The sequence below is a fragment of the Mandrillus leucophaeus genome, unplaced genomic scaffold, assembly GCF_000951045.1.
Source record: "Mandrillus leucophaeus isolate KB7577 unplaced genomic scaffold, Mleu.le_1.0 Scaffold116, whole genome shotgun sequence".
Taxonomy (NCBI): Eukaryota; Metazoa; Chordata; class Mammalia; order Primates; family Cercopithecidae; genus Mandrillus; species Mandrillus leucophaeus.
Genome location: NW_012099876.1, coordinates 4,215,404 through 4,239,981, shown reverse-complemented (window position 1 = coordinate 4,239,981; position 24,578 = coordinate 4,215,404). Strand labels below are relative to the sequence as shown.

At 38.9% G+C, this 24,578-nt stretch overlaps 1 protein-coding gene across 5 annotated transcripts in view; it reads right to left on the bottom strand.

Moving 5' to 3' along the window:
• Positions 1–384: 384 nt before the first annotated feature.
• Positions 385–24,578, bottom strand: part of SNAP25 (synaptosomal-associated protein, 25kDa) — an 87,594-nt gene continuing 63,400 nt past the window's right edge. For 3 of the 5 annotated variants that reach the window (XM_011998689.1, XM_011998723.1, XM_011998707.1), the window contains exons 4-8: positions 21,935–21,983; positions 14,488–14,605; positions 10,715–10,840; positions 8,360–8,504; positions 385–1,677 (exon numbers count right to left, since the gene is read on the bottom strand). In XM_011998689.1, the coding sequence (XP_011854079.1) occupies positions 1,609–1,677; positions 8,360–8,504; positions 10,715–10,840; positions 14,488–14,605; positions 21,935–21,983 (507 nt within the window). In that variant the 3' untranslated portion in view covers positions 385–1,608. Of the gene's footprint in view, positions 1,678–8,359; positions 8,505–10,714; positions 10,841–14,487; positions 14,606–14,770; positions 14,889–21,934; positions 21,984–24,578 lie in introns of all 5 variants that reach the window. The other 2 variants (XM_011998699.1, XM_011998716.1) reach the window with 1 other exon arrangement.

Here is a 24,578-nt window from a genome sequence, read left to right as displayed (position 1 = left end):
GAAGCCCTCAATTTTAGATGGTGGAGATTTTGTGGAAAGGAAGGAACATTGGAGTTGATAGACACCAGATATACCTGAATCTACGTAGGGCCATGCCTGGGTTCCATAGATATTTTTCCTATAACTTTTTTTCTATGTCTTCTGGATAACTACATTTTCTTCCTTAGTCAACACTGAATTCACAAGGTAATTCTAGAGCAGGTTATGAGAACCAAGCCAAGTTGTCTGTTGCCACTGGAATCATGCTTAAATCTTATCTTTTCCCCCACACTATCTTCAGCACACAGAACTGATTTGTAGTAGCTGGGATAGGGTAGCCAGGCTTTCTCTTCTCATGTGAGTGCAAAATCAGGCGAGTCCATGAAGAAATTAAAGCAGATCATCTGGAGTCTATAATTTTTAATAATTTTAAACTAGCTACAAAATGTCAATCACTTCACAAACTGACAGAGGAGACAGGAGGAATTTAATATTACATGCTATAATGATATTTATCTCACAGTTTATATTTCATTCATTTATATTATTTTTTAAAAGGTTTCTTTATCAGCTACTAAACATCTCAGCAATTTGGTGTGCATAGCTCTAGATTAAGCAACAAAGAATTGTACTGATAACAAACCACAGGGGAAATGGTGGTTAGTAAGAGTCAGCCTTATAAAATTTACATCCACACTGTTTCACAGCAAGATTGCTTTCTCCAAAACGTAGCCATCAAAAGCAGCAAACAAACCCTATATTACATCCATTTGACATAATTTCAGCCAAACATATATTTTGCTGGAAATGATTAAATGGTGAGTGTGTCAAATCCATCTTTTTTAAAATTCTTTTTTTTAAAAAAAGGATGATTATGATTTAGAAGTCTCTATATATTGACAGGAAAAAAGTGACACTACTGCACTTTTGCTGGTATAACTTAATCTTGACAGTGTCTCAATACTGAGCATGCTTTGTTGTTGTTCTGTTGTTGTTGTTGCTGTTGTTTTATGTGTGTGTGTGTTGTTTCATCAGTATGCTACTGTCATGGAAAGTTTTTGTTTAAGTAGGAATCTAAAAATCTATTTAGTTCTCATGCATAAATGCATAAATCACATCACTTTTAGTGCAATGCCTGTTATGTAATTCCACATTGTCTAATCATGAAATCATAAAGACAGATAACAGCCATGAGGAACCGAAGACGGCACATTTTGAGAGATTCAGAGCCTGACACTCAAAGGACTGTGGCAGTAGCTCTGTGGAATGTCACAGTTTTACAAGAACAATACTGTGGATTGAAAGAATCAACAGCACATTGAGCATTCCTAAATTGTTGTTATTCAGCAAATGCCACTGAGGAGAGAAAAGGAAAAATGAAACTCAAGACATCAAGGAGTTAGAGCCACCAAATGACCACTATATACAACCTTTGGAAAGAAAGAGACCCAGAGAGAACAAAAGACACAAAGTATTGTTGGGAAGCTGACAGATGACACAGGACAACATTCACAATGGGGGTGGACTGATGTGTGTTATGTGTGCAGACCTACTAGATAATACCATGAGAAAAGCATGAAGGAGCTATCTTGCCCGATAGCATTCAGAGGAGAACACGGGTGGGCACATTTAACCACTTCCCAGCATCTTTGTTGCACGTTGGTTGGCCTCATCAATTCTGGTTTTGTTGGAATCAGCCTAGAAAAGGGGGAAAAGAAACAGAACTCAGGTTACCCCTTAAAAATCCATTCACCCTTCTGGGTCCAGGTCCAATACTTCCTCTTGGGGGAAACCACTAAAAACCTCCTTGGTCAGCATGGGCCATCGTTTCTTTTGTCTTCTCAGAATGACAGCTATGGCTCTACTTGAATGTGATGGTAGAAGCTTAATTTTCATTTTCAATAATTTTCCCTACCAGAGAGCAGAGGCTTATATATGCTTTATCTTTCTATCCTAGAAAGACACTCAATGACTTCTATGGTAGGCATTCACATCTGTTGGACCAAGTTGAATTACACTTCTTATACAGTAGGATTGAAACCATGGCTAATTTATTAGCAGCGTCCCTTTGAACAAATTACATCTTGGGGCTCAGCTTTCTCGTCTCCAACCTGGATGATAAAAATATTGTTAATGAGCATGAGCATGTACAGTGGACCCTTGGACATCATGGGTTTGAACGGTGTGGATCCACTTTTACATGGATTTCTTTCTTTCTTTCTTTCTTTGACACAGGGTCTTGCTCTGATGCCCAGGCTGGAGAGCAGTGGTGTGATCATGGCTCACTGCACCCTCAACTGCCTGGGCTCAAGTGATCCTCCCATCTCAGCCTCCTAAATAGCTAAGACCACAGGTGCATGCCACCATGCCTGGCTAATTTTTCTATTTTTTGTATAGATGAGGTCTCACTATGCTGCCCAGGCTGGTCTCAAACTCCTGGGCTCAAGCAGTCCTCTCTCCTCAGCCTCCCAAAATGCTGAGGTTACAGGCGTGTGCCATTGTGCCTGGCCAGGATTTTTTTCAATAAATATATTGGAAAATCCTTTGGAGATTTGCAACAATTAAGGCAAACTTGGAGATGAATGTGTTACTTAGAAATATTAAGAAAATTAAGAAAATATTAGCCACATCATGAATGCATAAAATATATGTAGATACTAGTCTAGCCTATTATCTACTACCATAAAATACATACAAATCTACTATGAAAAGTTAAAATTTATGAGACTGAAACAAACATAGACTATGCATGGGACTATTTGCAGTTGAGAGAAATGTAAAGATGCAGTATTAAATCATAATTGTATAAAATTAACTGTAGTCCATACTGTACTACTCTAATAATGTCATAGCCACCTCCTGCTATTGTGGTGAACTCAAGTGTTGTGAACATCCATTTAAAATGCTCTGTGATGCTAATCATCCTCACCGTCTCTCCAGTAAATTGCATAGTGCAGTAAAAAGTGATCTCTTGCAGTTTCACATTTTAAAAAAATCATGTTTAGCCCAATACAGTAAACCTTGAATAACATCATGGCATCCATACAGAGTGCCACCAGTGATGCTAGCAGTGCTACCAAAAAGCAAAAAAAGTCATGACATTTCAAGAAAAAGTTGAATTGCTTAATGTGTTCTGAAGATTTCAGCCGATGATTCATCTTGTAAACAAATGGTATAAACTGATGGTATCAATAAATACAGTATAGTATTATAAATGTATTTTATCTTCCTTATGATTTTCTTAATAACATTTTCTTTTATCCAGCTTACTTTATCATAAAAATACAGTAAATAATACATAAAACATAGATGTCAATGGACTTTTTATGTCATTAAGGCTTCCAGTCAACAGTAGGCTATTAGTAGTTAAATTTTGGGGAGTCAAAAAATTTTCAGCTGCATGGGGGTTGACACCCTAAATCCCCATGTTGTTCAAAGGTCAACTGTACTTTGTTCCACTCATTAAACTTTGACAATATCAAGATTAATAACGTCACCTATAAAGTGTCTACTATTATTAGCTCCCTTTTCCAGATGAGAAAAGCAGGCATAAAGGATCTGGAAAATTTGTCTGAAGTCTTAGTACTAATAAATGGAGAAACCAGAGTCTGAATGCTAGCAACCTGGAGTCAGAATCTACACTATTCATCACTTACTATTCAATTTGTCGAGATCAAATGAGTTTATGTACATAATGTGCTTGGAATAATGTTTTGCAAAATGAAGTGTTCATTAGTTTATCTTGCTATTATTGTTACTGTGCGAAAACTTGGGCTTGCTTCTGAGATGCTTAATAGTTTTTAAGTGCATTTCTGAAGACTCATTTCTATGAGTTTCATAACTGTCTTGTCTTTAACAGGTGCACATTTACCATGATTTTGTAACTGGCTGGCTTTAATCTCTTGGTTGATCTCTTTACTGCTTGGGTTACGTTTGCAGTATATGCAGCATGTAACCAAGGGCTGTTACCAGCATAAATCTTTAAACTCCAGAAAATGAATGATTCCCATCACCACTAAGAGAAATGCATCAGCAAGCAGAGGTGAAGACAACGATTCTGTTGAGGCTGTTCTTTTGTCCTTACCTGACTGGTAATGCTGTCTATCCTTCTAAAGCCTGGGAAGAAGAGGAGGAGGTTGCCAGGCAGTGTGGGGAATCAGAACTGTTTTTCTCTCAACCAGTATCACTCAATGATTACCAACTTTGTACCTATTGCAGTGCTGTACTTCCCTATTTCTACTGAGCTGAGTCTTCTGTACTTAGTTCATATTGTGAATTCTCAGGACATTAGAATTATCCATGTTCAAATAGAAATTTGCAAAGTTAAAATAAACATATTTCTACATTAATCACAACTTTGAATTACCTGGCAATGGTTCTCTGTCATCTGTTTGGATAATTGAGATTTGTCTTTTAAAATCGGTATTTACATAGTAAGATAGGGCATTGATTTTGATTGTTTTGAACTGCAGACTCATATTTTTGGCCTTAGGTTTCTCAACTGGAAAATGGATAATCTCTCCAATTTTACTTGGTTCTTAAGCCCTCCTTTTCCAGCTACAAATGGTACCAGAAATAATGACACTTCAGTGCAAAGGAAAATTACAGGATCAGAGCAATGTGAAATGTTCCTGTAGATTGAATTAATATGTTGCCAGACCAAACGCTTTGAAAAGCTCAAATGAGAAAAATAATTCATTTAAAAATGATGGCATTTCTGAGCACAAACATTCTAGGATCTCCTGTACAAGAATGCACTGAGGAGCCTTCACTTGGGGATATTTGAAGTACAGCATGAGGTTACTCTGGATATCATCAAAGGATCTGGGAGGAGCTTTGTATTTCTGTGTACCACGATGAGGGAGGAGCTGAAACAGACTTATGTTCAATGAGCATCTGTGATTTCCACCTAACTTACTTCTGAAGCATATGAAAATTCCACCCCAGGCAATATTTGACACAGAAAGTACTGCCCCTTTATTATATAAAAGAATTAGCTCCTTTTAGAAAAAAAAAAAAAAAAGTCTGGAATCTCCTTGCAGATATTTTCCTGGTATTTGGAGAATGCTCCTATGATCACCCTACTTATATGCTGTAGGACTTTATTTATGATGGCTGTCCCATTCCAGTTCTTATGTTTCAATTTAGAAAATTCTAAATTTGCTGGAGTGCCCAACATATGTTACATGTTTGTCCTTGTGAGAAGGCCAGGATGACCACCAGAGAGTCAGTAAAAGGTTAGAAGGAGCTGTTCAGCCCATCTTCTGAACACTCTGGGAATCTCAACTTCAGACCATGCCAGGTAACTTTTAGGACCCAGTTCAGACTTCCAGCCTGTTCTGATCCTGGGTCTGAATGGTTCTCTTACTATCCTTCAGGTGAGGCAACCAGGTCACAGAGCTGGTGAATGGCAAAACCCTATTAGAACTCAAAGTCTTAGCTCTCAAATGCTGTGTTTTCTCACTGACAGAAGAACGTGAGGACTGCTAAAGCATCAGCCTCACTGTATTCCAACGTGTGCCTGTCATCTACCACTGACAACTTTATTTTTATTTATATATTTGCTTATTAGAGATGGGATCTTGCTCTGTTGCCCAGGCTGGAGTGTGAGTGCAGTGGCACAATCACAGCTCACTGCAGCCTGGAACTCCTGGGCTCAAGGAATTCTCCCGCCTCAGCCTCTGGAGTAGCTGGGACTGCATGCCTAACTTACCACTGATAACTTTAAATCGAAGTTTGAACATTGCTAAGGTATTTCCTTAGCAACAGTTCCCATAAACCCTCTGATGTGGGCTTGCTTCCAATTCAGTAAGTTTTCTGAAAAAATTATGTTTTAACCTTAGAAGGCATATCTATATATGGTTGTTTATTTATATATATGGTTATTTATATATAGTTATTTATTTATATATAAGGTTAGTTATTTATATTTATATATAAATATATTTATAAGTATATATAATATATATATTTATATATAAATACCCTTAAGTGGAAAACTAGATTTTTAAATAAAGTAATTTCTTGACAATCCATGAGGATGTATTGAAAATCTCATTGTTAAGGACTCCCAAAACTTTACTCTTGATCCAAGTGATGAGAAAAGATCATGATTGATAGAGCTGGGTAAAGGTTGCTGTTGGAGTCAGGAGAGACTATGATAGAAACATCACAAGACTCTCCCTACCCCTACAGTGTGATTGTAACTACATCTTAGATATGCAGGACACTTCTGCATACTGTTTCCTGTTATCAGAAATGAGAACTTCAATGAAAAGGTAGAAATCTATTAATAATTGTGCAGTTCATGCGACATGATCATTTGGGGCAATGCTGGGTTGAAGTGGGCTCTATTTAAATCATATGTGGATTTTGATTCTGAAAAAAAGGGGGCTATTTAAAGTGTTGACTGTAAACTAATTATTCAAAGGCAATTAGACCCTTCACCCACTTCAGTGATTCCGCACTCAAGGAATGATACAAATTGAAATAGTCATTACCCATCCCACCTGCCTGGCTTCTGATTAAACCTTGTAACTGTATATGTCTCTGTCTTTATAGTACACTGGGCCTAGAAGAAAACCTTCTCCTTAAAGATGAGAACTAGAAATGCAAAGTGGCAGAATCAAGATGCCACTTGCCTTTCCAGGAACACATTTTCTTGCTTAAAGTTCAACTCTGTCAATAAGAGTTTGACCCTTCTATTAGTAAAGACTCTCCTTCTGGAACCCTAATTGGCTTTGATGCATTATCTAGCTGCATCTGCAAGTAAAGTGGGTCCATTAATAGAAAATGAATACTTTCTGTTTTTTTTCAAGTAGTTTTTCTGTTGGAGGGCAGCTCAGCAATGATTTCTTAGTTCATTATTCTGGGCCGTAATGGGTTAGGTCAGCTTGTGTTGGCTCTAGTGAGTTTTGAAACTCTCAGTATTATTCTAGTATCTATTGATTTACACAGCATTAAAAGCTTTATCATGTGAAAGCCTTCTTAACAATGATAAGCGTGCCGTTACTTGCAAAAGTAAGCAAAGCACGAGTATTTTGCCAACCAACACTAAAGTTTGCATAGCTCATATTGATCAGGCAAAATATGCAATCAGATGTTTTTAACATGGAGTATGTACAACACAACAGGACAAAGTGTTCCCTTTATGCCTATTTATTCCTTTTTCAAGTCATTGGAGGCTGCTTGCATACCAAGAAACTACTATTTAGATTTATGATTCTAAAAGTCTTAAAAGTATCCTTCTCTGCTCACCAAAATGGAATGAATTATGTTAAGAAAATTCAGGATATCAGACAAAGAACTTCAACATCTCCCAGGGAATAAACACACAACATGAGTTATCCACATTGAGTAGATTATAGATGTACAATTATCATTAAATCTATAATGCCTCTATTTCTCCTTTTTAGCATTTGGACATAAGAGTTTGTAATCAATATTCAAGACCCTACTGATTGAGGAAAGGGCATGAAACATGGAAATATGAATTATGAGTTCTGTGTTGTAGAATATCAGGTTTTGGTGCCCTAGGTCTCTTTATAGGAACTTTCCAGTGTTTCTTTCCAATCTCTTCTAATTTTAAGCCCCCCCACACACCCCTTCCCAGTCTACTCCTTCCAGTCTTTTTTATGGCCCATGTTGACATGGTGGATCTTAGAGCCAAGTCCGGTGTCCTTGTGTAAACTCAATTTCATCATATAAAATTCGCTATTTTTAGTTCTGGGGATGTGAACTGTTAAACTGGAAATGGAACCTGGATATTTTTGAATTATCGTTAAAGCTTTGGCATTTATAAAAACAAAGCTCATAATCATGTCCTGGCTAAACTGACCATTCTTCCCCCATTTTCTGATTCTATCCCTTCACCACCTCCACTTGACAAACTATTAATACTAACCATCCTTCAAGATTCAATTCAAAGTCAACTTATTCTGAGATTTTCCCGAACTTTGCCTCTTGAGATCTTTCCTTATCTAACCTTGTTTAGCATTTTATCTGTGGATCTCTTACTGAATTATATTTTGAGTGATAGAAAAATTCATCTGGAGGCTCGTTGCCTCCCATAGGCTGTGAATTTCTTGGCAGTAGGGGTGGTGTCTTTCTCATGTGTATGTGGCCCACAGGGCCTAGCACAATGCCTGGCTGACAGGAGCCTTTGAGAACATTTGCTGGATTAAATTTGACCCTCTTATTTTCACTCCAATTCTGTTGCTGAGTCCTATATTTTTCTCTCGGAAAATGAAAAACATTTCCAGCTATCAGTGCACCTGAATCCAAGGTTGTGTTTTGAGGATCTTGTTATGCCCTCCACACTTCCTGATGGTCATTTCAGAAGTAACTCGCAGTAGCGACTTGCTGACTGCCACGTGCTCACCTTCTCCATGATCCTGTCGATCTGGCGATTCTGTGTATCGATCTCATTGCCCATATCCAGGGCCATGTGACGGAGGTTCCCGATGATGCCGCTCACCTGCTCCAGGTTTTCATCCATTTCATTTTCTCGGGCATCATTTGTTACCCTGGGATCCAAAGAGCAAGTTTTAGAAGACAGAGGGTGGAAAACATATTGAATACCAAGGACCGAAAGCATACTGGAAACCTGTAGTCCTCTGCATGTCAACTTTATCTATCTTTAATCTCCGTCCAGTACAAAAACACATTTTAGCTTTCATACACTTAAAAAAAAAAAGTTTAAAATTGCATTTTGAACCCTTGAATTTCTATTCTTAAAGAAGGTATATTAAATAGATTAATTTATCTACTTTCTCACTCCTTCAATTATGTCGTTTCCCCTTCATGTGTTTATTTCAATTTTTATTGTTTAAGAACGAAAACATTTTGTTTGAAAAGACTTTAGGTCAGAGCATGAAGATGGAATTAGACAGAAATGGTATTCTTATTTCTAAGAATATTCTTAATATTTCTAAACTCAAATTAAGTCTCAAAATTTCTAAGACTCAAATTAAGAATACAATAAAAAGTTTATTGTGCTAAGTCAGAGTCTCTGTGCTCATCTCTTTTCACCCTTGAGATTGACACCAATGGTAAGAGTAATGATAATTACAGTCTGCCCCTTAACCCTGCTTGCTCCCAGGAACTCCAAGGAGAGACACTTGTTCCAGATGATTTTTATTTGCTCATATGTTAATACCATAGGTTTCTTAGTGGCATGGTGCATAGGTGATTTCAGAGTCAAAAACTTTGACAAAAGAATATTGTTTCAGGTTGAATGAAGTGGGAATGGGAGGAAGGAGCTGACTCACAACACACATTACATTTTTTCACAGTTCAACTTGAAAGTTAAGGAGGTTCTTATTTCAGAATTTCCCTAGTATATATGGTATTGAGTTAAAATATATTCAGAAGGGTTAAAATCCTTCCCCCATGGTGACTCCCAATGTAGACTGGCTCATTATGGTTTCAAAGGCAGCCCAGGCCAGAGAAAATTAAATAATTAAAGGAGAACTTTCTAGCTCTTTCCTGTAGGGAAGAAGTCTATTTAAATGATCATCAACAGCTAAGAGATACTTCTAGTTCGATGGTGCTTGGCCCTGAGTGCATATCAGAATCACCTGAGGAGATTTAATGGGCCACAGGTGCTTGTGTCTCACTTCAAGAGATTCTGGTTCAATTGGTGTGGGTTGGGCCCAAATACTGCTATTAAAAGAAAAAGAGTCTCCCCTGGTGATCCTAATGTACAGTCAGGCTTAAGAACCCTTGGTCTACTTTCCCTGGAAGTAAAGGGAGAGATGAGTTCTGAATTGACTGATGTGTGTAACTTGAGTTTTGTTTTTTTTTTTTAAGGAAATGCCCCTGAGTCATAATTTGAACTTTTTAAAATAGATATTTAAGTTGTCTTTTGATTCTAGGTTTCAAAATAAATCATTAATAAGAAGCTAATTATTCTCTATTTTCACTCGAAATCCATTCTTGGACCTTCTTTGCTCTGTGCTCTCAGGAGCTGACCTCATGACTGTATCACCCAGTTTCTCTTACCCTCTGGCTTTCAGTAGGCTTTGGCTAATGGCCAATGAAACTGCAGGGCAAGAGGAGTGAGAGGTTAAGCATTTATTTCCCTCTTTCACTCCCTGTTAGCTTTGGTAGTGGCTGTATTTCTCTGATAGTTCCTTGCCCACAGTCGTAACTATTGCTGGGTTCTGGCAATCATTCCTTCTCCTGTCCCCCAGGACTATGGTGGTAACAGCTTCCTGCTATTGCTAGCTCAGAAGTGCTTCACCATTCCTTGCTATTAGTCCTGCCCACCCCTCTGTAAGTAGTCTCTTTTATAAGCTCTATTCAATTAAACTCATGGAATGTGACTTGCACCTACTGCCACATTGAGTCTGGATGTGGTCATGTGACTTGCTTTGTCTAATGAAACTGGCAAATACAAGTTAAGCAAGCAAAGGTTTGATAAGTGCACTGAGGCTTGCCCCCTTGGAATGCTGCTACCACCATGTAAGGAACCTGGGCTCTCTTGCCGAAGAGGCCACATGGAGAAGAACAGACGTGCCCCACCAACAGCCCCAGTCAACCACCAGACAAGTGAATGGGGCCATCTTGGATCACCCCACCCAGGCAAGGTCCAGGGAAGGCTTAGAAAAGAACACTCAACAGGTATGTAGATTAATGAGCAATAAAATGGTTATTTTTAGAAAACCATTCAGTTTTGGAGTTGTTTGTACTTGACAATAGAGAACCGCTACAGTGCATGCTGCATGAGGCTCACCTGCGGATGAAGCCGCCACTGATGGCCATCTGCTCCCGTTCGTCCACTACACGAGCAGGCTGGCTGGCCACCACTCCATCCTGATTATTGCCCCAGGCTTTTTTGTAAGCATCACTTGATTTAAGCCTATGCAAAAGAGAGGGTGAGTGACAAGGCACAGGGGTAGAGGAGCAAGCTCTCAACAATTGTCACTTCTTCAAGAGAAGAATCGAACCAAGCGAATGAGTTTTAAGTCGAGGCATTAGAGAATACCGATATATCATAATCCAGACCCAAACAGTTGGCCACCACCATGCCTCAGCTACTCAACATTTCACTTCCAATCGAGTCCATTGCAATGGACTGCAATCTTTGCCCACAAGGTTGTTCTTGTTTTGGTTTGTTTTGTGGTTTAGTTTGGATTTCGGACAAGGACTAAGGTAGCTGGAGGACATTTAGTTCTATTTTAGTGATGTGGTTATATTTGGAGACACAAAACACACAGAAAAACATACTGGCAGACAGACACAAAACAAGACTGCCAAGTAGAGTGTGCACATCACACCACAGCAACACACTGTCATCAAGAAAACATCCTCAACCAAGTTTTTACAAACCATCATGCAAAGATCCCTGTGAAATATATATATATATATATTTTCCTAACACATGTGGAACTAACATTTCCAAATCTCCATGAAGGACATAAAGGATTGGTGGTTGGCCAAGAGTGATGGTCTTTGCGTTGCCTCTAGAGTGATTTGAATTAGATAATATATCGGTACTTCCAAACAGTCACCATACATCCAGAGTTGATGTACAAACCTTTGTCCACAGAGACAAAAAGTAAAAGAAGCATAGTGAAATGAATGCAGGAAAATAGAAGAGAGAACAAGCCATCTAGCACCAAAAAGGGAAACCCCTCTATGTCTTCTTCATGCACCAGCTACAGGCATGAGTAAAAAGTGAAGCATTCTCATTTAAGCCAAACTACTCCAGAAGTTGACCATTCTCGAAAAAGGCACTAGCAGGACAGTAATAGCCTTCATGAGGATTTGAAACGCAGGTTCGGTAGCTGCTTTGCTGGGCTGAGGGGCAGGGTGGAGAGTGCTTACAAACTGCTACTTTAAACTATCCTGGTGTTGTAATGGAGGAGAGTGGTTTAATGCTGGTATGGTCTCCATGGGCTGTATTGCACTGAGCTGCCTTGGAGAAAAACTTACAAATCCAGGCATACCTATTGTGCCCAATAGAAACATGTGCAGCATATTTTGGTGGGTGTTGTAATTAAAGGCAATCAAAGATGTTTTTAGGTTCTTTACATAGTAGAAACCACATGCTTTTTAGTCCAAAAACAAGAGACATTCTTTGGTCCCATTTTCACATTTTCTTGTGTAAGACTCCAGAATTTAACATTTTATTTTCTTCTTTCACCAGAGGACCACAGCCATCTATTAAAACTGGCTCTAATACTTGCAGACTGGGGACCAAGCAACCCTAGAGACAAACTGGAAAATTGTACCAATGGAATTTCAGCAACTCCCACAATCAAGCCGCAGGCCTTAGTGCAGTCAAAATTTATTGCACCAAAGGGCCATGGACCCATTCAATGAAACAAGATCCCCAAACTAAATTTAATAGGGCTTAGAGTCTGGCTTTTTTAATTGTTATTTTTCCAACTCCCCATCTCCTCCCTCCTTAGATTAAAAAAAGTTATATGGACTTCGTGATGTTTTCTGCTATGTCAAATGTCTGCTATACCATCTTTGGCAAAGTCAAATGAGTGGGAAGTATGCGTTTCTGAAAGAAGGCAAACCACTGCACCCACAATGCTGCACATAGACTCACATCACTGCCGTACATCTACCATAGTCCCTTGAAACATGCCGAGACAGGGCGAAGCCCTCAGAGAGTCCAGGGCACCACCAGCCACTGCGTTGTGACACATGGTTTTTAAAGCATTATTTACACACAATAGGGAACACCTCAGTCAAGCTTTGAAGCTTAGTTTAGGGTCTCTTGTGCATTAAGGAAATTAGTGATCACTCAAATGTGGAATTCGTAGGAGCCATCATTTCATTAGAACATTAGAATCCATCCCAGGGGAACCTGCCTCCACCCTTTCTTCACACACAGTTGATGAAGGGGGGAAAATGTGTCTGTTGGAATTTATCACGAAATGGATGGAAATCTCACCTGGGGGCAAGTTGCCACGGAAAGGAATATACAGTCAAATCTTGACTAACTGGAATGCTTGGTAATGAGGTGTTTTTTTTTTTTTGATGAATTATATGAATTTCTTAATGAACAGTGGGGCCAAGGAGGAAAGTTTTGTTTCATGGGTGATGAGTGAATATCTTTGCTAGACTCCTGAGCCACTTTCCTGCCTAAAAGTCTTAAGGTAGAAGACCTGATTGAATCTTTCCTTGGTTATCATTTATATTGATTGCTTGATGGCCTTTTCTGTGAAGATCAACTCTTATTGTTTGGTCGTCATAGATGTGGAAGTTGCAGGAGGATGGAGACTAAGCAAGACAATTCAAACTACCCTGGAAGTAAAACCATTTTACATTTCTGATGTGAGGTTTTCTCTTTGTTTCTTTTTTGCTAAAAATGGAAGGGAGCAAGAGCATGCAGCTGAGGTTTCCAGTTAGCTAGATTCCAGTTAATCAGGCTTTACTGTAGATCATTCTTTAAAAAGCAAATTATTTTTATTTTTTTTTGCAGTTTGAGCCCCTCCCCCTCCTAAACAGGAAGTGGGATATTTTAAATCAGCCTCAAAGTTTAAAGGATGTGAATGGTCATATAATCTGCTAAAAATGACATCAATTTCTATTCTAAAAGCTAGGATCAGGAGAGCTTTTAGGAAAAAGTCTTCTTTTAAAAGGGGGATGTGGGAGGGGTGAGGGAGATTGGATAAGGAGTCTAATTTTCCAAATGCATGTTGGACAATCCACTCATGCATTTCTTTTTCCACCACTAGTCAAATGAGACAATCTTCCAGAACCCTCAGTATTAGGTTCCTTCTGTTGCAAACCTTTATAACCACATGTCACATTTCTGCTACATTCCAAAAAAGCGTTGCAGAACCTTGAGAACAGTTGAATGTTTTGTGATGTTGTGCATGCAAAATCTACACATTTCAACATTTCAGCCAGTGTACAGGTAGATCTTCCAAGGAGAAAAATTTGGGAGGGATGGGTCCAATTTGAGTAAGGCTTGAACACTTCTTGCTGAAGAGCTCATTGCCTCTGTGTTGGGTACAGCAGCAGCATCTATCGACCAAATTTGGCAACTGGTGGGCAGTAGAAAGGGAGAATCTCTGTCATATTCTCTAATTTATAGAATGCTTCCCTGGGCCAAATTACCTGTCTCTTTTATTTTGGAAAAAATCAAACCTTCACATATGTGTTTCTCATCTTCCAAACTTACCCACAGCCTTTTCTTAACCTGCAATTTTGACTCTTGGGGTTGGGGAAAAGGAAGTTCCCTGGGTGCCTCTTTCTTGAGGCTAGCCTCTGTCTCAAGGTACACTTTCCGGAAAATGTTGAAACGTTCATCAATAAAAGTTGCTGACAGTGAAGCTTTCACTGTAGTATGCCTGATTTTTAATGCATCAACAGTAACTCCTGCTAATATCATCTATGCTATGAGATGAATGCATTGGAGACGGTATTGATCTGTTCTGCATGCCACATGCTCATCCTGCCTATGAGCTTGGCAGGAATGAGCTTGTCAAGGCTTGGAGATGGGCCTTGGGAAACCAAAGCTTCAGGCAGGCAGGCAGCACCTACTTGTTACAGGGACACACACAAAGCCCGCAGAATTTTCCTAGGTCCGTCAAATTCTTTTCTGCTTCTTTCATGTCCTTATTGATTTGGTCCATCCCTTCCTCAATGCGTTCCAGTTGTTCTGATTAAACACAAGTATTTTATCCCCACAGAATGAAGCAGATGGAAAAGGACAAAGAAAAAAAAGACAAAACTTCAGACATTCACTTTGACATTAAAAAAGAAAAAAAAAAAAGAAAGAAAGAAAACTGGACGCCACAGATTAGAGCTGGTACCCAGTACCTACTTGTTACAAGGACATATGAAAAGGCCACAGCATTTCCCTAAATCTTTTAAATTTTTCTCAGCCTCCTTCATGTCTTGGTTGATATGGTTCATGCCTTCTTCGACACGATCGAGTTGTTCTGGTTAGGACAAAGGGATGACAGTGTGGAATGAATTTTTTGGGGGTCTCCAACAGAACATGAGAAATGACTATGTGAAACAGAATTTGAAAGAGAGATATTACAATGCATTGTCCAAGAGGATGCATTGTTGAAGACTGCTACCGCTGCCCTACACAGGTATGGGTGGAAGGAAACAAACAAGATGCTCAAAATAGTTTGTAATTCAAACATGATGGGATGGGGTTGAAGGCCTCTTTGATTCCGAGTGTCCAGGAAAACAGCACAGCATATTCACTTACTCACGCACCAGTGAAACCCAGGAGGAAAAAACAAGGTGTTAGTTTATGTTTTACGCATTCTAATTCAATTCTACTAGAGAAAGTATCTGCTTCAACTTTAAAATATCTCCATCTTTTGGTTTTTAAGCATCCTCAACCAGATAAGGGTAGAAAATAGAATCCATTTTCTTCCTTGGAGACAACAGCAGCAGCAGCAATCATAAGCAATGGGTATGGCTCTCTTTTCTTCCCCTAGCAGTGGTTGTCTAGCCAGAGGGAGCCATGGTCTGCACTTGATTGTGCATATGTAATTCATAAAAGCTGTTAAAAAAAAAAAAAAAGAGTAACATCCACACAGCAACATTGTAAGTCCTGGAACATTGCAATTCCTCTCTCATCCTATGACTTCATTTGTTATGAATGTTTTGGAAGGCATTTCACTTCTCTGCCCCCTGATTTCCAAGTCTATAATGGGGGGCATGCTCCAAGCCCAGGCAGAGAGCAGGGAATGAATGTCTCTTTGGAAGTAGGATGATGAATTGGAACATAGGACAGTATGGTATCCCTGCTGCCAGCATAGCTGACCTTAGTGTATCTCAGACATAGATCAATAGTCATCAGAATGAATCATACTTCTAGGTTGCCAGGGTTACATACACCAACTTGATTAATTTTTTTGAATTGTGTCACCAAATTGAGATAACTACAAGTTCAATGAAAGGATTTTTAAAACAGCTTTTAAAAGACCATTAAAGGAAGGCAGCAATGGATGTCTCGGCTGTCTAATTACAAAACCTAATTACATTTCCATTCCTCTTTTCATCTGTGTTTTCATGCATGCATGCCTATGTCTCCTAGAATAAAGGCATGCCTAGAATACAACTGATAAGTACATTTCCAGCCTAAGGGCATATATCATCACTTAAACACAATTTCACATTAAGTTATACAGTGGAAATTGTGCTTCCAAAAAAACCAAGATACATTCACTAGTGACCCAAACTGCCAGACTGTGAATTTGGAAAATAAAAGCCTATTGTGTTTTCTTTTGTGAGGCTAAAGAACAGAATTCAGTTCATGAGGAATCTGCTATTTCTCCTACGCTTTTGAAATGACAGGTGAAAACAATACTTCATTGTTTATCTAGCATGGAATACCTGGAGGAGATAATAAGGTAGTGCAGGAGAACTTTTGCTGAATAAATACAGGCACAGCGATGGCTCTAAAAAAAAAAAATCCTTAAAACGGCTAAATATGGCTGGGCGTGGTGGCTCACGCCTGTGATCCCAGCACTTTGGGAGGCCAAGGTGGGCAGATCACCACCGGTCAGGAGTTTGAGACCAGCCTGGCTAACATGATAAAACCCTGTTTCTACTAAAAATACAAAAAAATTGCTGGGTGTGGTGGCGTGCGCCTGTAATCCCAGCTACTTGGGAGGCTGAGGCAGGAGAATTGCTTGAACCTGGGAGATGGAGGTTGCACTGAGCTGAGATTGCATCATTGCACCCCAGCTTGGGCAACAAGAGTGAAACTCCATCCCAAAAATAAAAATTACAATTAAAAATTTTTTTAAAAGGGTGAAATATATATATATATCTATATATATATAAATCAAGAAGATGTTTTTCTTTTCTAAGGATTTCACTCCAGTTTTCTTTTAAGAATGCAATAAATTAGTCTGTAGATCAAGGTAAATATTCAAGTGGAGGGACTGGGGCGGGGAGGGAAAGGAACTCCTCATCAGATGAAGAACCATTATATGTACAGACAATAGAGATGCCAAATCCCAATCAAGTAATTGCTAAGGGCCTCTGGGAGTGCAGACTTGAGATGGATTGGAGGAGACATCTGGGTTTAGAAGGAGAGATGCTGCCCCCAGCTAATGACAGCTGAAATAAGCACAGATTATGGCGTGGGGACACATATGCAGTTATCTGTCCTTCTTGAGGAGTTTCTCCTAAGTTACAAAGCAAGTTGATAATTTTTTTTTTTTTTTTGGTCAAAATATTTACTCTCTGACAAGATACCAGGGACCCATTCACTATGCTTCCAGAGATTAGGAGGTAACATATATATGTGAATTGGTGCACAGGTATTGGACCTATGAATTAGATAATTGATCTCAAAAGGGAAAAACAAACAGGCAAGTCTAAATCAGTATTTCAGAAAGCTGGGCTCTGCCATCGGTCACCAGCTTAATTTGGCAAAGGTTTGACTAAAAGAAAAAACTCTGAAGCTGAATTTGATTCAGAAAACTATTCAGAAAATAGTTGATTTAGAACACTATTTTATAACTACCAATATCAGTTGAATATATATTTACATATGAATTCTAAGTCAAACCTTTAATTTAAAAAATATTGTGGAATCATTTTGTTGCAGAAATTCTAGCAATAATATTAATTTTTAGAGTGCACTGAGTTATGTTGGTGGAGATGTCTGGCACATTGGGACTTCACGGCACTTCAATGATTTCTGAGAAGATGCTTTTCAGGAAATGCTTAACAGCATCTCATTCTGGGATGGACAGCAGCATCTCTGAGGCTGATGCAACACATCATCCAGTGTTGACTGCTTTTGATCTCCCTAAGCTTGTTTTCTGACTGGTTTCTGTTTATTCTTGGGGGCTGGGAGGAGAATAACATTTTGAGTAGGGAGGGCGTCTTCTAGTAGGTGACACTATATGTTGGGGCCAGAGCTTGGGCTTTCCTTTGCCATGATGTTGGATCACTGGTTATTTGTGATAGATTCACCAATGACAGGATGCTCGATGATCAATATTAATGTTTTCCATTAATATTTTTCTAATGACTGGTGAAAACAAAATTTCTACTAATCTCTCCTAAGTAAGCCAACTTGGGGCCCTTAGAATTCTCAATTTGGTAAAAATCAGTAGAAGAATAGTAAGCATTAATACTATTAATCTAGTATGCAGCCTTCATGAGTATGTCCAGTTACAAGATGCTGCCTTTATGAATTTCATTTTTCTTAGCATTTATGAACATATAGAAATGTATTTAAATTTAAACAGCTATATGTGGCTATCATGACTAAGTCATTCATAACAGATATTGGTGAGTGAACTTTAGCTAGAGAGATGGTTTTTCAAATGTCACCTTGTAGTGCCATGAACCTTTTAAGATAGGTGACTCTCTGGACAGGGATTTACATTGTCCTTCTTCTGTCAGACAGTAGTCAAATATTTCACTGTTGAGTTTGGAGTTGGTCCCAGGAGATTTTCCCAAAAGTCACATCTTCAGCATCACAACAGACATACAACTCAGCAAAGACCAGCAAAAGGAACAAAAGATATAGAGGTAAAAGCCCACATTAGTGCCAAGGTCATTTGAGGACTTCTCTTGGTGACAAATTTTCTAGAGGAATAAAAGTCCCAGGGTTCAGTACATTTCCAGGGTTAGTTGTCATGCTCAGTGCTCCTTGGTGTCTCCTGATACCTGGGCATAAAGCAAGAATCCTATAGGAAATTTCCTAGTCAATCATTTAACAGGACAACCTGGAATGGCCTGGCCTGATCCAACAATGGTTGGGATGGTTCTTTAGAAGGATGGCTGTTTCTTGAGGCTCCCGTGCTGCTGTGAGGTAGAAATAGTCAACACTTTTGGTGCTCACACATAAACAAAATTAGTAGAGGATAACTGGAGAGAAATTTCGAAGTAGTTACTGATCTAAACAAGTAAAGGCAAAATTAAAATGCACTTATAATGGCAATGAAGATAGCTGTTGACATGCTCATCTGTCAATCAGAAAGGTCCTTCTGGGTCCCTACTGCCTAAAAAAAAAAAAAAAAAAAAAAAAAGGTCCTAAGCTCCTATTATACTATAAATGAAATGTGTACTATTTAAGACTGGCCAGAAACCACCCACTTTCAGGGGTGTTACAGTTGCATGTTTCTTATCAGTATCTATCTACTCACCACACATCTGATTAAACCCAGTCTAATCCTTGTTTAACTGAAGAATTCAGCATTTACTGTGATATGGCCATAATTGAAATGTCTTAGCCGAGAACATTAAGTGTCTCATGGGGAAATCTGTCAAACAGACATTCTATTCTGCTTTGTTTCTCAGAGAATAATACAAAGCTGATTCTGGAGATCATTTTTGCTAAAGAATGTATATTTTTGCATTTTTTGAAGATTTCAGCAAATTATCTCTAGATTTTCTTCATCAAAGTACAATGTGTGATAAATTTATCACTCTTGTAAGCCTGTTATTCATGTTTTCTCTTTTTGATTCCAGGTTTGTATATATTATTTTCCATGTCTTTATGTCAGTGCTTTATTGTTCAGGAGAAAAAGGCTCTATCCTAAATCTTTCCTAAGTGTACCCTCCATTGCAATGTCTCTTTTTCCACCCCCATCAAGTTACAAATTATTAACTTAAAAAATAATTAAGGTGAAACTGCTAATTACTTGAGTGTATACGTTTAAATTTTGCACTGGAAATCAGGTACCACTCTTCTTTTGGGCACACGTTGTTTAGTTATTTTTTTTAAAAGCAATGACTTGCTGTATCCTGAGTTTCAAAGCCTGGAACATTGTTACACAGATCCAGCCAACAAGTCACATAATAATAAAAAACCCATTTGGGGAGTTCTGAAGACTTCCCTTGCCATTGCAACACCTTCAACATGGAACTCTAGTAGACTTTGTTATTTGTGTACAACTTTTGACAATTTGTATTGTGAAAATCGAAGGAAAAACGTTGGGGTTTATAATCAACTTTTTTCAAACATTTTTCTCCATTTTTTTGGATCAATTGGTATATATTTATTGAAAAAGTTTAATACAAATAAATAATGTAAGACCAAAAGTCTTTATATGACAGCCAGATGCCTCCAGCTGCGCAGGTAAGCAGTCTGCCACAGTGTTTACATTGAGGCCAGGCTCTTCCTGGGATGCTTCAAGCCAATGGCTGAGCACAATGGGGCTACTAGTAGGTGCTAGAACATTTCTACCCAACACAAGGCTCCTCTAATCAGCAATCTTTGCTCTTGGGCTCCCCATCGACCTGGCTGAGGGCTTCTCAGAGCAGCACTGCAGTATGAAGGTCTTCCCACCCAATTCTCCTTCCTTTGCCATCTACTTTTATAGGCATCAGACTTGCTTCATAGTCTGAAGGCTGTCTCTGCCTGCTCCTGCCCCCTCTCCCCTTGACCTATCACAAACATTTCCCCAGTAAATCTCTTTTGCTTCTAATTGCTTCCTGGTATTTTCTCCCCAGGGGACTCCAAATGATGCATCTTCCTCCAGTCCCTTCCTGCTCCCACCCCAACTCCACAGAAGTCAGTAAATAAAGGTTTACCTCATGTATTATATTGCTGGCAGAACAATTCTTTTATGGTTGTACCACAATTAATTGGGTTGCTCTCCCCACTGACAGATATTTAAGTTGTTCCTAGTCTTACATTATTATGAGTAAGCCATATGCATTCTTCTTCATATAACTGTAAATGTATATCTGCACTGTAAAATTCTAGGAGTGGAGTGTCTTGGTCAAAGATGGGTGCACTTTAAAATGTGAAGATAGTATCAAATTATTCTTCAAGACATTTGTATCAGGCTACAGTGCCCAGCTGTGGAATAAAAGTTTCTGTTTTCCCAACATATTCACAACACTGGTTATTATCAATTTTTTAAATTTATGCCAGTCTGCTCTGAAAAGTGGTACTTTGTCCTTGTTGGTGATTAGAGCATGGTTTCATACATCTGTGATGACGTCTTATCTTACATCCATTTTTCCTTTAGGTTGCTGCCCTTTTCTTTGATGTGCAAGGGCTCTCTGAATTTTATGAGAAGTGCTTTGTATCTGTTATCTGTTAGGCATGTTCCCTCCCACAGCTTGAGATTTATGCTTTGAGTTTATTTATGGTTTCCTATGTTGTGAATACATTGTACATTTTTATCTCTGCCATTAAAAAAAAAGTCAAAACATTTTCTAATGCTTTTGCAAAATATGAATAAAAAGAAAAAACTTTGCAGAAATCTGTTTATTATGATAAGAATTCAGAATGGAATCAGGTAACTGACTTGTGGCCAGAATTATGTACAATCTCACCATAGGGCTAGATACATTGAGACAAAGAAAAATGATGGTATTACCCTTTTTAGTTTCCACGTTAGGTATAGAGACGCTATATTAAAAGGCCGGCTCTCTGATTTTCCTTGCTTCTGGCATTTCTGTAATAATCTTTAAAACAGGCCAAATATTTCAATTGGTTCAATGTTCTATTTTCCAGATAATTCCCCTCAGGTTATATTCTGTGAAAAACAGCTCCCAGGTATTTAAGAAATACCCATAGTGATTTGGAAATCAAAACTACTAGATACTGAGTTGGGATGGTCAAAAGAAGTAGACAACATGATATGGCATATGCTCATTCTATCTATGTATTACTAGAAGAAAACCAAATTTATTGGGAAAGTTTAGGGGCAAGGATAATAAGAAAATTCTTACACTGTCCAAAATACTATCATTTTTAAAAAAACAAACCGTGGCTTTTGCCTTCAAAATTCTGTTACCCCAACATATATAACAGAGAGAGAGTAGTATCATTGATTCACTCATGAAGAAGGTCTCAATATTTCCATACATTTACCAATCTTTTCAACAGAGAAAGTAAAAAGCAAGATGAAAAATTTAGAACCCTCACATTCATGTACGTGTGTAACACATGTCAAAACGACCACCTGTGTATGCACAAATAATTTTAAAATGCACATTATTCAGAAGAGGAATTGTTCTTACTGAAGAAATCTGAACTTACCTCCTTGTTCATCCAACATAACCAAAGTCCTGATACCAGCATCTTTACTCTACATTCCAATAATGGTAGCAAAGTTGAAAAGGAGTTAGAGAGAGAAAAGAGAGAAAGAGAAATCAGTAAGCGGACAATGAGCCCTAGAAATGGAAAATGAAGAAGGACCAAAAGCAAAAAGGGAGGAAGTATGACAAGAGCCCTGAGGGGTTATGGAGGGGTAGAAGAATGGGCCACCTGTGGACTTGATCTACCAGTGATGCTTTAGGCAGAATGAGGAAATGGAGCACCGTCTCCATGGGGTAGGGCTGGGGTGAGGCCTGCATGAAATCGGAATACACATACTTCATATTATACTGTAATTTTGTTTGGAAATAAACATGTCTACAGTTTTTATAACACCAATCACAGAAAGCAAACCTTTGGAAATCTTCTAGTCTAAATTTTCTTCTTTGGCACCATCTATCCGAAAGTCTTCATCAGTGAAACTGGGGAGGGACGCCCCATGGAAAGATGTGCAAGAATCTTGGTGGTGGGGGTTGAGGTTTTTAGGTTCATCAGAAGAGAATATGGCTTCGCAAAGGTTGGGAAACACAGCTCAAAAGGAAACTCATTCTCCTATTTTCCCTCTCTATAGAGAGGGTCTGCAGTATTTAGAATGGGTTTGAGATGAGAAATAAGGGCTCTTAATTCGGAAATCTAACATTCTGCATAATAATCTAGCGTGAGAAAATAATTCCTTTACAAGCTTTACAGAAGATCTTTTGTGCCGGAGAGGTCTTTCAAAGGCACCCCTCATCTCCTTACTGTTCAAATAAACCAAATGCCACCTGAACCATGCACAGGAAGGGAATGGGAGTTGGTGGGCAGGAAAGAAGGAACAAAGATATCTGTATCACTAATACTTAAGAATCCTCATTTCTAGAAAGCCTAGTCAGTTAATGCCTTCCATTGTACAGGGCGACTGTTAATGGGTATAAAATGGCATTGCTTACAGTTTGGATGAATTGGTTTTTCAAGTAAAGCTCATGGTACCTCCAGAAGCAATTCTAAGCTAGGACCTCTCTCATGGTGCTTATTCTCCACTGATGTACTTTGAACTAAGAAAGAAAGAGAGAGATGCTAGTGGAGGCCAACAAAGGGCTTTTAAAAAAATAGTATTTTAACAATTAAATTTCAATAGTGCTTCTGAAAAATAAAGTACTGAAACTGATTTCTGTGAGCTTTTAGAAACTCACCATTTTAGAGAATGTGTGCAGTTAAATCTCCAGGACACAAACGACTACCTTGCCTTTGAGCACACTTTGATAGGCTTTAGTGGCAAAGTCAGGATGTAGTTGGACAGGGCTGGCCCAGGATGGCCTCAGGAGTCTTTGACAGCACAGACTCTGAAGCCAGACTCTGGGCTGGAAGGCTGGTGATTTCGTTCCCTAACTGTGGGGCCTCAGGCAAGCGTCCTGATTGTTCTGTGCCTCCGTCATTCTCTCCTTTGTAAGACAGCAATGATAATAGTTAATATCTCATTGAGGTGGTATGTGCATTAAACAAATTAATATGTGGAATGTGCCAGAGTGGAGTGTTTCTAAAATAAGTGTTTTTAAATAAATATATTCAGAAAATGCATCTATAGCAGGCTATCTAGGCAAACTAAAAATATCATCATTATCAAGTGTCTGAAGCTTCTAGACCACTACTTTTCAAACTGGAATGTGCATATGAATCTTCTGCACATGAATCGTCTTGTAAAATGTAGATTCTGATTCAGTAGGGCCAGGGTAGAGCCTGGGCTTTTCATTCCTAACAAGCTCCCTGACACTTGGAGCTGGTTCATGGACATACATGAGTAGCAAGGTTCTAGACCACAAAAGACGTTTCAAAATATTTTCTTTACATGGGTTGTAAATAGGCTTGTGTCTGTACTAGCCTATGTTTTAATGATTTCTTTGCTCTTTTCTGCATTCTTTATCCATTTCTTGTGAGATGAAATTATAAAAGGCAGATGGTTATTCAGACATAGGGATGTGACAATGCAGTTTCTGCTGAGGGCAGAGACATCACGGAGAGCACTTTCTCCTCGAGGGCCCAATCAAGCCACACGTGAAATCTTTGCTCCATTCTACTGGAGACAGTGGATGGGAAAAAGGTGAGTGATTTTAGTTTGGTCAGTCCAGCTCTCATCTGCTTACACTTTCTTGGTATTCTATTATACCCATTTATTTTTATGTGGAGCCCTGGAAGTATAATTTCACATTTGTCCAATTTGGTGCTGAATGTTTTAACACTAGAATGATTCACAGAATTAATTTGAGGGAGCAAGAGTTTTTTAGGTTGCCCCAATTTGGGAGAACAGAAGCAGAGAGCACTGATGTGGGAGTCAGGAACACTGGGTTGTCCTCTTAGCTCAGCCAGCAACCAGTCATGAGACCATGGAAGAGACATCTGACCTTCCAGAATGTTTCTCCATGTTTAAGATAAGGAGAGGGATGCCAAGTAAGATTGAGAAGATTGAGTGGTCCATAGGTTGGTTAATCACTCACAGGCTCCTTTTTTCCTTTCCCTCCCTTCCTTCCTTCCTTCCTTTCTTCCTTCCTTCCTTCCCTCCTTCCTGCCTTCCTTCTTTCCTTCCTTCCTTCCTTCCCTCCCTCCCTCCCTT